The following is a 12459-nucleotide window of genomic DNA, read 5'->3' as shown; positions in this document are numbered from 1 at the left end:
ATATGATATAATAACCGAATGTTATATATTTTTTATACAATCGAAAGAATCAAACCGAGTTACAAACTGAATACCAATCCATTTTGAAACATTACTTTTTGATATATAATTCACTATTTTACCAAAAAATAAAAATAAAAACAAAATAATTCTGATTAAAATAGTATATGGTGCTAAGATAACTTGCGACACACACCGAGATGACACGTGTATCAAAATAAAACATATATACCTCAAATATTGCATATGCCAGAAATAAGCCCCAGATTTGCTCATTGAATATTATTATGCTTATCACACAATTCTTATTTTCCTTGTACGCTACAAATAGGATCACACCAAAACTCGATGTCTAATTAGCATGTTATATGAAGCTGCAATTATATATTATTTATATGATATAAACATATGAGAAGGATCTCGTAATTATCTACACATTATATATATATATATATATATATATATATTCCAATGAGAATTAGAGAACTATGAGAGAGCAGTAGGTTCTTACTATAATTTCAAAAAAAAATTATTTTCTTCGCAACTTTAAAATAGAATCACCTCAAAAACTCAATATGTAATTTACATATTACAACTTGTTAATTATGTATAATATGATATAAAAGATATGGAAAAGATCTCGTCATTATCTCTCACTCCTATTCGATATATATAATTATCTTCCGAGAACTGGGGAAATATGAGAGAGCCGGTTCTTGGACTTGTAGATCTCTTTTCTCCTCTGCCTTGCGAGAGCAGCGGCCGTTGATTTCGCAACCCTCAAATCTGACGGCTGATAAATGTCCACGTCATTAACATGATAAAACTTACCACGTGGTTGACTTCTCACTGGTACTGATTCGCTGTATCCATATACATATGACCCTTCAATGCGCCCATTGTGAACCGTTGGATGTACGATCGACTGCTGCGGAAGCGCTCGCTGATCACCGCCGTCCACTTTGTCGCCGGCCAGTAACTTTCGAATGAATTGACCAGGAGAAGTTAATATCTGAAAAAAAAAAAGAAAAGAAAATTAGTAGAATTCGAGAAATTCTCCCCTTTTCATAATTCAGTATACTAAAAAATGTTAATTAGAAAAGGAAGAATAAGAAATAAAACAATAATATATGAAATTTTAAAAAAAATCACCATTCCCAGAACTTGATTTTCGGTGGTTAATTCTTCCATGGCGTTCAACAACAATCTATCTCTCTTCTGTACGACAGAACAAACGCAATGGGCTAAACAAGTCATTCAACAACTCTAAAAAATCATCCGCAGAATATATTAAAGTGATGAAAATAAAACATTAATGTGATGAAATACGGAAGATCAGGCAAAATACCATCTTAATACGGAGTCCGCTCGCAGCGAGATTTTGTCCGGCGGTGGGGGTGGATTCCACGTCAGTTTTCTGTAAGATCAACGGCAGCGATCGTCTCCGCCGACCGAGCGACCTGTGTCTTCTCGTCGCCCAAGAGAAGGTAAATCCACGCGTCGCCGCGGTTCCGTAGTGGGATTTGTTGAGTGTCAGCAGAATCTCGGCGACCTCAAAGTCGTCGCTGGTGGAGACAAGATACATGTCACCGTTCTCTCTCTCTCTCTCTGTGAATTTCTTTCCCCAGAGAAGCCGCAGAGACACGGAGGGATGAAGCGAGAAGGGAGGTGACCATGAGAGAGAGAAGCGACTGCGTTAAACGGCGTGTAAATATATATCATAGCTGATGGAAACTATTGGGCTATTTTTATTGTTGGGCTTTTTTCAGACCTAAATTCTGGTTGGGCTCTTATTGGGTTTCCTCATTCGAGCCCAAATGTATTATTTGGGTAACAAGTCCAATGAATTCATAATACTTAATTTGCAAAATAAAAAAGTTAGTTATAGACAGCCTTTGGAAACAAATTACCAAACATCAATATAGTTTTAATTCCAAATTTATTCGAAATTGACCACTTTTCCACTCTTTCACAATTTCAAGTCATTATTAATAACACGTTTCCAAATAAACTGAACCTTGTTTTTCTCTTCACCTCTATACTATTACTATATTCTCCACTTTTTTAACCGGTGAATTTATCGCCCTACATGGTACATATCTAAACTATTTTAAACATTCATCTCATAACTTAAGTTCTGTACCTATTATTCATATTTTCTCTTTAATATTCTCATTTCTAATAATATCTATTTTTATGTGTCCGCATATTCATCTCAACATCTTCATCTTGACCATACTTATTTTAGATATATTATCCTTTTCCCGTCCAACATTCACTGCTATACACAAATATGTGTTTTATGATGGTACAGTGAAATTTCTTTCGATCGTACGAGAACCTTACAATCACAAAAAATTCCGTAAAAATTTAAATAAATATACTCTTGAATTCAAATAAGTGCGCTTAAATTTAAATTTAAATTTAAATTCAAATTCAAATTTAAAAGTCTAGATATTTTTATTCACTAAAAATATAGATGCTTTTCATTCTATTCGTATGTATTACAGAGCTTTTCTGGACACTTTTTTTTTTAAGTTGTGGAATGCGTTTTTTTTGGGTGGGTTTTGAATTGTTTACTTCTACGCTCCATTTTTTCTATAAATCTCGATACCAAAACAATCAATTTTGGATTTAATTGTTATAATAGAAACTTACCAAAAGTAAAACCGCGTTGATGTACGCAATTCTAATTAAAATCGAAACCCATGATCCAATACTTAAAATTCGATATCTTATAACATTTATGTAAGTCGAATTTAAATCTTATAGTTTATAAATTACAATTTAGTTTGCGAACCAAAAAAAAACAGCAAAACAGTTCGGTGGTTTTCTTGTGAAAAAAATATGTTCCTCTCCATCCTCTTTCAGTGTGCAGAAAACTTTCTTGGTTAGGTTGCATTTTTCTATATTTTACATTTTATAAGAAAAGAATAAAACGCTAATGTTCTTATTCTATGTGAATTGAATGAAAAAAGGGAACAACACATTTCTAAAACGACAGAAAACGGAAAAACATGAAACTACAACTAAGAACAAAATTATTCAAAAAGAATCGGTTTTAACCTTTGTCGATAATTTTGACTTAAGTGGATTAAATAATTAAAAGGTTGTAAAAATAATAATATGAAACCCACATTACATATGAATCAACTATTCAACATGAGTTAGCTAGGTTATAAATATGTTCAATATTGTATCATGTTAGTCTCTAATGAATTAAAACCCATTTTGACATCTTTGATGGGTAAGGGTACTAATATACAGCCAGTTTCCTTTATAAAATACTTTAAATTTTTCGTCTTGAATTTATGTAAATTTCTATATGTATTAATGTAATAAACTTAATCTTTAATCAATTTTAACAAAAACGGGAGATGAAAAAAAAAGATACTCCAATTATATATTTTTTTGGAAAATAATACTCCATTTATAATTATCCTTCAATAGTAAAGCAATACAAAAGGGGGAAGAATCTAGAATTGGTGAAGCTAAGGTTGATGAGCATTCAAAAAGCAGGAGTTCTCTCGAGAAAGCATCTTGCCCCAAGGAATTTATGCCAAAGCAGTGGAAATCATCGAATCTTACAACTTAGCCTCTTGTATATATATGTAAAACATATATTATATGCGTTCGTGTGTATATATTTTTATATATATATTCATACGAATATAAGAGAAATCCCAAGTGATTTGATAAAAAATATAGTCAACATAACGAGGAGTTGGGACCTGTCGTCCGTCAGTTACGGTTGATCCATTCATCTGTCACCCGTCAATTATAATTAATGTATCTCTTATATGTGTGTCGTGGATCCGTGTACGAAGACAGAAGGTTTTATCCAACCAGCGCATACGAAAGGCTATATAAAAAAACATAACTTTTGGTGCTCTCTTTATATCATAATGGATAAATTCCGAAACATATGTAAATTATTGCGCCATTGGTAAGACAAAACCGAATGTTTCTAGGCATTACACGTTTGGCTCTATGATTCCTTTACACGTGTGTGTGTGTATATATATACTCCAACACAAGCCAAGAGAGGCAAAGAAACTCGAGAGAGAGATGAGTTGGCTCCTAAAAGAAAGAAGAGGACCGGCATGGAAGCGAGGATGGTTAGAACAAACCCTACTGACGTTATCACCACCGCCGCTCCAGCTACTGGCCCTCTTCGCCATCATCTCTCTGCTTCTCTTCCTTTCTTCATATCCACGCTACAAGTACCAAGTGGAGAAAACTGCAACGAACCTCAAGCTCTTCCTCTTGTTCCTCCCCATGCTGTTCGTCTTGGTCGTCTTCTTCATCAGCTTCTTCCACAAACTCGTCTCGCCTTCCTCTTACTATATCAGGACCAAACGGGGGGAGCCGGTTTTCGGGATCGGTGGTGAGTTTCCTTGGGGGATAACGGTTATAGTAATTCTTCTTCTTGTGTTGGTCTCTAAACAATCGTACTTTCACTCTCTGTGGTATCCCACCCTTTGGTAATTTTACGTTTTTCTTGTGAAGAATGATAATATATATGAGATATACTATCTTACATTTTGGCTTCCGACAAGATCTGCGGAATAAACATTGTACTTCCCAGCTCACCAAATAATATATATGATACGACACATGGGCTCGGAATATCTGCCGAACGACCACATACATACACGTGAGGATATCAATGACGAGCTCATGACGGACGAAACTCGAGCTGCTGCAGCCCCTATCTTGTCGGAAACCAAAATCTTGCAGCACACAGAGAAGGAAACGAGACAACCAGTCAAGGGAAGAAGAGCATCTAATGTTATGTAATATTTTCTGCAGATTCTGTGCTGTCAAGTTGATACAATATGGGTGTCTTCTCCTACAGCTTTTTCTGTATAAGTATACGCCTTTATTCATAAGAAAAATAATAAGACTGCATAAGAACAGAAAGTCATCTTTACCTCTGCTCAGATTTTCTTCTCCTTCGATTTCTCTTCACAAACACCTTATTACGAGAAATCGTTTACGGTATCAGAGCCTTGACGATTCTTGACTCTGCTTCCGTTACTCTGTTTGAATCCTGTTTTGTTTCTTGGCCATCTTTTACCCCCAATCGACGTGGATACCCAAGATCGTACATAACACTCAGGCTGAATGGACACCATCGGCACAGACGACTCCCGCTGATGGCGTTGAAACAACAGATCTGAGCGAAAGAAGTGGAGCCAAGATGATGAGTTGGCACTCACCGTCCTGTAAAGCTTCTTGGATGAACACATCTTGAAGTCCTCTGTAGCCCTGGAGACGGCCAAGGCATTGTGGAACGCTCTCCAAAAGGTCTGTGGTAATTTGTCCAATCCCAACCGAGTTTTTGCAATAAAGAAGCAGATGTCTAACCTACAACAAAACGGGAAGTCGTAGCCCTGTGGACAGAATTAGAAGACTTACGTCCAACCTCTGTTGATGTGAATGGGTTCAAAGATAAATTGCCCTCCTATGATGATGCTTGTATGCTGATAAAACGAGAGGAATCTCATTTTCGAAAACATAGTTTTCCTGCTAACTCTGTTTCAAAGGACATAATGGCTATGAAAGATTTACCGTTAAAACAGCATGCAGCAGCCCAAGCTTATATCAATAGAAATAACATCATATTAACATTAATATCCGAAGCAGCATCTCGCAAGCCGTGATGGAGAGATGGTACAGAAGATGCAAACAACACAGACGTAAAGGGAAGAAATGTGAGATGACAAACATAGATAGGTTACTGCCAAGGAGAAAGTCTTGTAGAGATAGAGAGAATTGGTTGGTTTTTTCTTCTTTACTCAAAGGCCCATTGGTTCTCGCGGCGCACCTCCTCCTCTTCCTCTGGGGTGAAGTCATTCTTGATGTTGAATGTTTTTCGAATCTCTTCCGGAGTTTTACCTTTGATCATGTCCGCAACAGTCTGACACGTCAAGTCCAATAGCCCCTTGATGTTCAGATAGTTAGCGGCCTACAATGATTTTGGGCAAACAGAAAAAAAATAACATGAAAAGGTGTATGGCTTTCAGAATCAGAATGGAACTCAAACTCAAGTGAAACACATAAAAGAAAACCAGCAACCCTGACATGTGTTAGATTTCAGGTCCAAGAAGAGATGCATTTCTTCACCCTTGGGAGCAGTCGTCAAGTTCTTCAAACAAGAAACATCAACATTGGCTTCTACATGGATTCAATTACCCACACCAAAATCCCTTCTCCCATTCAAAGACCAAAAAGTGTTATATGAGCTTGAATATGCAATGAAGCACAACACATCGCTCCGTTCCAGGACATGGCAAATGTTCAAACATCATTATTAATAGGCGAAATGGATTTAAAAATTAACACAACCATTCATATCAAGGTACAAGAAAGAAGAAAAATTGACATCAAACTTTCGTTCAACATGGGACTGAAAAGGTGTTCCAAACTATGATGATAGTTCAAACAAATTTCTGAGACCGTCTTGGATCAGACAACAGATCAACAGAGAGATGAAGGTCCAAAGAATAAGGCTTCCCACAGGCTAAATAACTCAAAAAACAAATCAGTTTCTCATTTAATCCCACAGTAAACCAATCCCCACATGAACTCGATCACCGAGACAGATTGTAAGAGATCTAAAAACCCTATAATACTGCATCCCGGTGCCGTAGAACCCTAATCCCTACATTCCAAATCAAGACTCCTCAGAATTAACCCTTATAATCTGAAACCCCAACCCTTATTCTCTGATCAGGTACCAGAGACTCCCAATAAATCAGCCCTAAATTCCACATCGATACCCATGAGAACCCTAAAATACGACATCAGGATCCCAAAACCCTAGAGCGACACAATAAAGGAAGCCGAAGCAATCAATACCACAGGAAAATCAGATCTAGGAAAATATCAGAGGCGAAACAGAGATGGGAGCACGAACCAGGATGAGATCGAAGAGGGTGGCCTGGTCCACTTTGACGAACTCGGCGTCCCAGTTCTTGAGATCGTCATCGGTGGAATAGGTAGTTGCGGTTTCGGTCTTAACGGAAGCGTCGACGTGCTTCTTGCAGTACTCGATCACCTTCGAGAGGATCTTGCTGGTGACGTTTGGGAGGGGGATTCCATTGTCGGCGCAGTCGTCTTCGATCATATGCTTGATGGTTTGCGACTCCAAAGCCACGGCTTCATCGACCTCAAACGTCTCCCCGTCGGAGCTTTTCAACGCGATTTTTCTTCCCGACATGGTTTCTGATTCACGGACACAGGAAGGCGAAGAGGAGGAAGAATCGAGAGAAGAAAGAATAACCCGTAGGTTTCATCTAAAAGTTTTACGCATATATATTATTTTTCTTTATTTTAATTGTACGGTATTAAATGCTGATTGTTTTCTATTCCTTTCTCCCTCGTTGCGGAATTGAATTATGAATTACAGGTAGTTGCGGTTCAAAACAATTCGGGAGATGAGAACATAAGCGAAACTTCGAGAAGAAATATAACACGTGTCTTTCTCTATATTTCTGATATCTTAAGGACATTAACTTTGGGTTTGCCCGGCTTGGCCCACTGCCATCCGGCAAAATGCCACCGTCTGCTTCTACCGCTTCCTCTCAGGTGACGAGTGAGCTTACCGGCCCTTATCGGCCCTGTCGTCGCCTCCTCAGGTCCGAATCTGGGAAACCTGACTGCCGCTCAGCAGGAGCTCTGATGGCTTCTCGCACCGAACCTCTTCCTCCTTGCGGATCCACTCTCCCGAGTCAGGTTAGTCCGATACAAATCTACGAACATGACCACGGGTAGTCGCCGAACGGCTAGGCTGCGGGAAATACATCCTTGACCTCAGCTTTAGGAGCTGTACCACCAACAGAAGGCCAAGTGCCTACCCAATCTTTGCCCAGATCCGCGGTTACTCAACCAGCCTCACACTCCACGAGTGCGGTGGTTGAAGCCTCGGGAAAAGGGAAAATCAGTCCGAACTCAGTAGGAAAACAACACCTGGAGCAAGCTATTGCAGAGTTCTATCAAGACTCTGCGGAAAACTGGAGCCCCATAAACTCATCGCACAGGTACTTCGTTAGTTAATTTTACAGCTGACATGCTCCAAGCCTCGAGCAAGGAGTGGGACAATTTCATAATTGGGCAATTCTACGGACAAGATTATCGGGGTAGTAAACACAATTTGGGCGAAGGGCGGGCCTAGGATCAAAGTTCACAGCATAGTAAAAGGGCTTATCTCTTCAAGATACTGAGTGCGCGTCTAAAATCCTCCATTCTTATGCGAAATTTATGGTATGTTGGTGACTGTCCAATGTTCATTACTGAATGGGACCCGACCCACAGGCCAGATAAACCTGCTCTGCGATCAGTTCCGACATGGGTTACACTAACAAATCTTCCAGAAAAGTTGTTTAACTCAGATAGTTTGGCCAGACTGGCATCGTGTATTGGAGAACCGTTGTACCTGCACCCGGTAAGTGATGCAAAGGATTCTTTTAGTTTCGCCAAGATTTACGTGGAGGTTAGCATGGCTCAATCACCCCCAAAACATATAGCAATTACACTGCCCGGGGAGGAGGAAAGAATTATCCTGGTTGCTTATGAGTGGCTCCCACCTAGTTGTGCTCATTGTGCTGAACTAGGGCACGTCGCTAGGTACTGCCCAAATATCCCACAACCGGAGAATGATAACCAACCAATGCAGTCGCACACCCAATGGAGAAGGAGGCAGTCAAGCTCTGACAAGGGAAACAACCATGGAAATCAGGAAGGGGATGAAGCAAAATCAGGTATAGTAGAACAAAGGAAATCTGAGCATCTGAGTAAGAAAGCTGATCCAGCCATAGCTACAGAGCAGAGTACAACTACTGGTCCTACTGAGTTGAGGAACACAACTAACATGGAAATTTCCCAAGAAGGGAGAGTAAACAAGCCACCACATGACCACTCCTGAAGGGGGTCAGACTGAACCATTCAGTCAGACTGCCAATCAGTTGGGAAAAATGAAGAACAAACCAAATTCAAACACATGTCAGAGATCAGATTTTAGCTTGGGTAATACATCTACTTCAATGTGCAAGAAGGGGGCAAATGTAAAAGACACAGATGATGGCTTTAAGCTTGTAAAGCCGAAAGATCGTGGTTGTAAAACCACACAGAAGAACCGCCCTTGACCCACAAAGCTTTGTTGGAACACAAGAGGATTGAACGGCAGGAATAAGAGTCGTAGCGTTAAGCAATGGATTACAGACCACATGTCAGTCGACGACCTTTTGGAGTCACATATCAAACCGCCAAACGCTACAAGAATCCTCTCGGCAGTTCCTTTGGGATGGAGAACGTTTTGTAATCATGGAGCAGATCCATCCAGCAGAATTTGGGTGATTTGGGATCCATCTATAGTACTCCACATTTACAAAGCTTTCGAGCCAAGCAGTCACTTGCGGGATATTCGACCCCGCTCTACAAATAACTATTGCAACAACTTTTGTCTATGTGAAGAATACGACATCATAAAGGCGAGCAGTTTGGGAGGAAATTTCAGAGCTCAGTTGACATCAGCTGATACAAGGCAGTGCCTGGGTAATAGGGGTGACTTCAACCAAGTGTTATATCACAATGAAAAGTCTGATCATGGAATTATGAATGCCTCATCACAAGGAATGCAAGATCTAAGGAATTGCATCGGAACAACGAGACTTTCAGATATGCAATATAGGGGGTTGCACTATACATGGTGGAACAACCATCAAACAGACCCGGTGGCATTTAAACTCGACAGGGTACTCATAAATGAAAATTGGTTTGAACGCTTTCTGACAGCTTACACGGAGTTCCGGGCACCTGGTCCTTCAGACCATTCACCGAGTATTATTTGCTTCCCCGACATAATAGTGTAGGTTCGAAAATCTTTTAATTTTTTCCTGCATGTTGCTCTGCACCTGAACTTCCTGCAGGTGGTTCGAGAGAACTGGAATTATGACAGCATGGTAGGGACAACACATGAAAGACTGAAGGGATCTCTCAAGGACCTCAAAAAACATTTGCGGAATCTGAATCAGAGTAACTTTAGCAACATTTCTCAAAGAGTGAAGCAGTTGGGAGCTGCACTATCAGACATTCAAGATCAGCTTCTACACACCCCTACACCTGAGCTAATACAGACGGGGCATAAAGCCTTATGATGGCGGTAGAAGAAAACTTCATGAGGCAGAAATCCAGGGTGCAATGGTTAAAACTAGGAGACAGAAACACAGGGTATTTCCATCGAGATGTGAGAGGTAGAACAACAAGAAACCAGATCCATTATTTGATTGATGAAGAGGGAATCAGGCTTCAGAAAATGCAGGAGATTAAGAATCACGCCATTGACTTCTATACCAAATTGTATGGGAACAACCACGAGGTGTTGGAACATATTCAGTTTGACATATTCAGTTTGAGGAATTGAGGGAACTTCTGCCATTTAGATGCTCAGACTGATGGATGTGATGTTCTAGGATGATTATACGATATGAGAACTATGTTTGATACGATGATTTCATTGGATGAATGCATTGTTTGTTCATTATTTATTTTGCATATTTGATAAATAATGTTATCCATGGATCGTTATGAATGATCCTAAATTCCTTAGTCGCTTGTCATTGTGGGAGCAATATGAATTAAGACTAACATGAGGCGTGATGGATGATCATGACGATGATCATGTGTATTGGATACGGATCACGGTCATGAGTACTTGTTTGGAACAAGTGACTAGATGACTCGCGTGAGATTATCGATTGGATTTAATCCATGACTTGAATGTCACTTGATGGTTCACTTTGGATCCTCAAACCTGAGATATCTATTGTATCCATCATGAGGAGTAATGTACTTTGACTGCGTCAAACGTCGTCTTTAACCGGACGATAGTAGATAGTCAAGATGGAACTTTGTCCCTATCGAAAGAGAGAGATATCGCTTGGGGCCGTCGTAGGAGTGAAACTGCAGAAATGTGTGGCCGCACTATAGATGAATATCATCTATCTCTTACAGTTTACTGGGGATACGACAAAGCAATCGAACTATGAGTTCGATTGTGATATCGTGAGACAAAGAGGATCATCGTTGGAGCTATCTTTGGCTTTTCGGTTAGATCACATCTAACTCTTTCCGATACGGGTAATCATAATGTCTTGCTAGAGACCGCTTATGATTTGTAAAGCGAGATTGAATCTCGCGTTTACTGCCGTATTCGGAGGAGTCTAAAGGGTCACACACATATGGGATGGACGTGTATGTACGGGATCGATCGGACGAGAAAAATCGGATTTTTCTCCGTTTTGAGGTCTGGTCCGGAGCTGACCAAGAGTTGGTCAGCCGGACCAGACAGACTTGGGAGAAGCGGATCAATTTGGCCGAGATAACTGGCTGGTTCGGAGCTGACCAAAAGTTGGTCAGTCGGACCAGACCAGTCAGTCGGAGCGATTCATGTTGGTTGGTCCGGTGGACCGGAATCTTGGTCCGCCGGACCAACTGGTCAGGCTGACTGAGGGCGAGATCCGGATCGTGTTTGGTCCGACGGACCAAAACTTGTTCCGTCGGATCGCGGACTGTCGGCAAGCTCGGATTTTACGTGTTCTTGGTATGGCTGACCAAGATTGGTCAGCTCCGGACCAAGACACTGAAAAATCCGAACTTCGCATTTTCTCGCCTTTTTCTTGGTGGGAAGCAGGTGGAGAACGTTAGACTCAACCTAATCCCGACCTTTAGCCATCTGAGAGGCTAGGGAACTCTGGAGAAACTCTCTCAAACTCAAGAAGGTGTTCTTGAGTGTTGGTTTAGTGCTCTATGATGTACTGTTTATGAGCTTTCTTTAGATACATTCGATGTATTGATACTTTCTATGGTTTTATGAGAGTATTTGATTCATTACATGTTCTTGCATACTAGATCTGTTATGAAATCCATGTATCATTATGAATGATACTAAACTCCCTAGTCTTGTGTCGTTATGGGAATAACGACATAATAAGACTAGTATGATGTGTGATTGATGATCATAGAGATGATCATAGGTATTGGATACGATCACAGTCATAGGTATTCGTTGGAGAACGGAATACTGGATTGACCCGCATGAGATTGTCACATGGACTAGCGTCATGACTTGAATCTCATATGGCGGTTCCATGATTGGATCCTAAGACCTGAGATATCTACGGAATCCAACATGAGGAGTTGCGTGCTTTGAATACGTCAAACGTCCTGCGTAACAGGAGGATTATAAAGGCGTGTATCAGGCACGAAATGAATCATGTACTGGATTGTAGATAGTCAAGACGGGATTTATACCTCTCGTAAAAGAGAGAGATATCGCTGGGCCCCTCGTGTGAGCGAGACTGTAGAAATGTGTGGCCGCACTATAGACGAACGTCGTCTATTTCAGACAGTCGAACTCAGTGAACGAGAAACCAGTCGAATCAGATAAGGTGGCTT

At 40.3% G+C, this 12459-nt stretch overlaps 4 protein-coding genes across 4 annotated transcripts; 2 read left to right on the top strand and 2 right to left on the bottom strand.

The window, feature by feature from the left end:
- Nucleotides 1-542: 542 nt before the first annotated feature.
- Nucleotides 543-1663, bottom strand: LOC104821583. The gene is made up of 3 exons (XM_010552504.1): nt 1349-1663; nt 1153-1218; nt 543-1012 (listed from the first exon to the last, which is right to left on the bottom strand). The coding sequence occupies exons 1-3, from the start codon at nt 1583-1585 to the stop codon at nt 677-679; spliced, it is 639 nt and encodes a 212-aa protein (XP_010550806.1). The 5' UTR covers nt 1586-1663; the 3' UTR covers nt 543-676.
- Nucleotides 1664-3895: 2232 nt separating this feature from the next.
- LOC104821582 lies at nt 3896-4937 on the top strand. The gene has a single exon (XM_010552503.2). The coding sequence runs from the start codon at nt 3991-3993 to the stop codon at nt 4486-4488; it is 498 nt and encodes a 165-aa protein (XP_010550805.1). The 5' UTR covers nt 3896-3990; the 3' UTR covers nt 4489-4937.
- A 639-nt stretch (nt 4938-5576) lies between these two features.
- LOC104821581 (SKP1-like protein 1B) lies at nt 5577-7309 on the bottom strand. Its single transcript, XM_010552501.2, has 2 exons — nt 6923-7309; nt 5577-5971 (listed from the first exon to the last, which is right to left on the bottom strand). The coding sequence occupies exons 1-2, from the start codon at nt 7223-7225 to the stop codon at nt 5798-5800; spliced, it is 477 nt and encodes a 158-aa protein (XP_010550803.1). The 5' UTR covers nt 7226-7309; the 3' UTR covers nt 5577-5797.
- Nucleotides 7310-7560: 251 nt separating this feature from the next.
- On the top strand, nt 7561-8929 carry LOC104821585. The gene is made up of 3 exons (XM_010552507.1): nt 7561-7740; nt 7795-8045; nt 8320-8929. Exons 1-3 carry the CDS (start codon nt 7561-7563, stop codon nt 8927-8929), a joined length of 1041 nt encoding a protein of 346 aa, XP_010550809.1.
- The last annotated feature ends 3530 nt before the right edge of the window (nt 8930-12459 follow it).

The sequence above is a fragment of the Tarenaya hassleriana genome, unplaced genomic scaffold (genome assembly GCF_000463585.1).
Source record: "Tarenaya hassleriana unplaced genomic scaffold, ASM46358v1 Cleome332, whole genome shotgun sequence".
NCBI lineage: Eukaryota > Viridiplantae > Streptophyta > Magnoliopsida > Brassicales > Cleomaceae > Tarenaya > Tarenaya hassleriana.
This window is presented reverse-complemented; position numbering and strand designations above follow the sequence as displayed.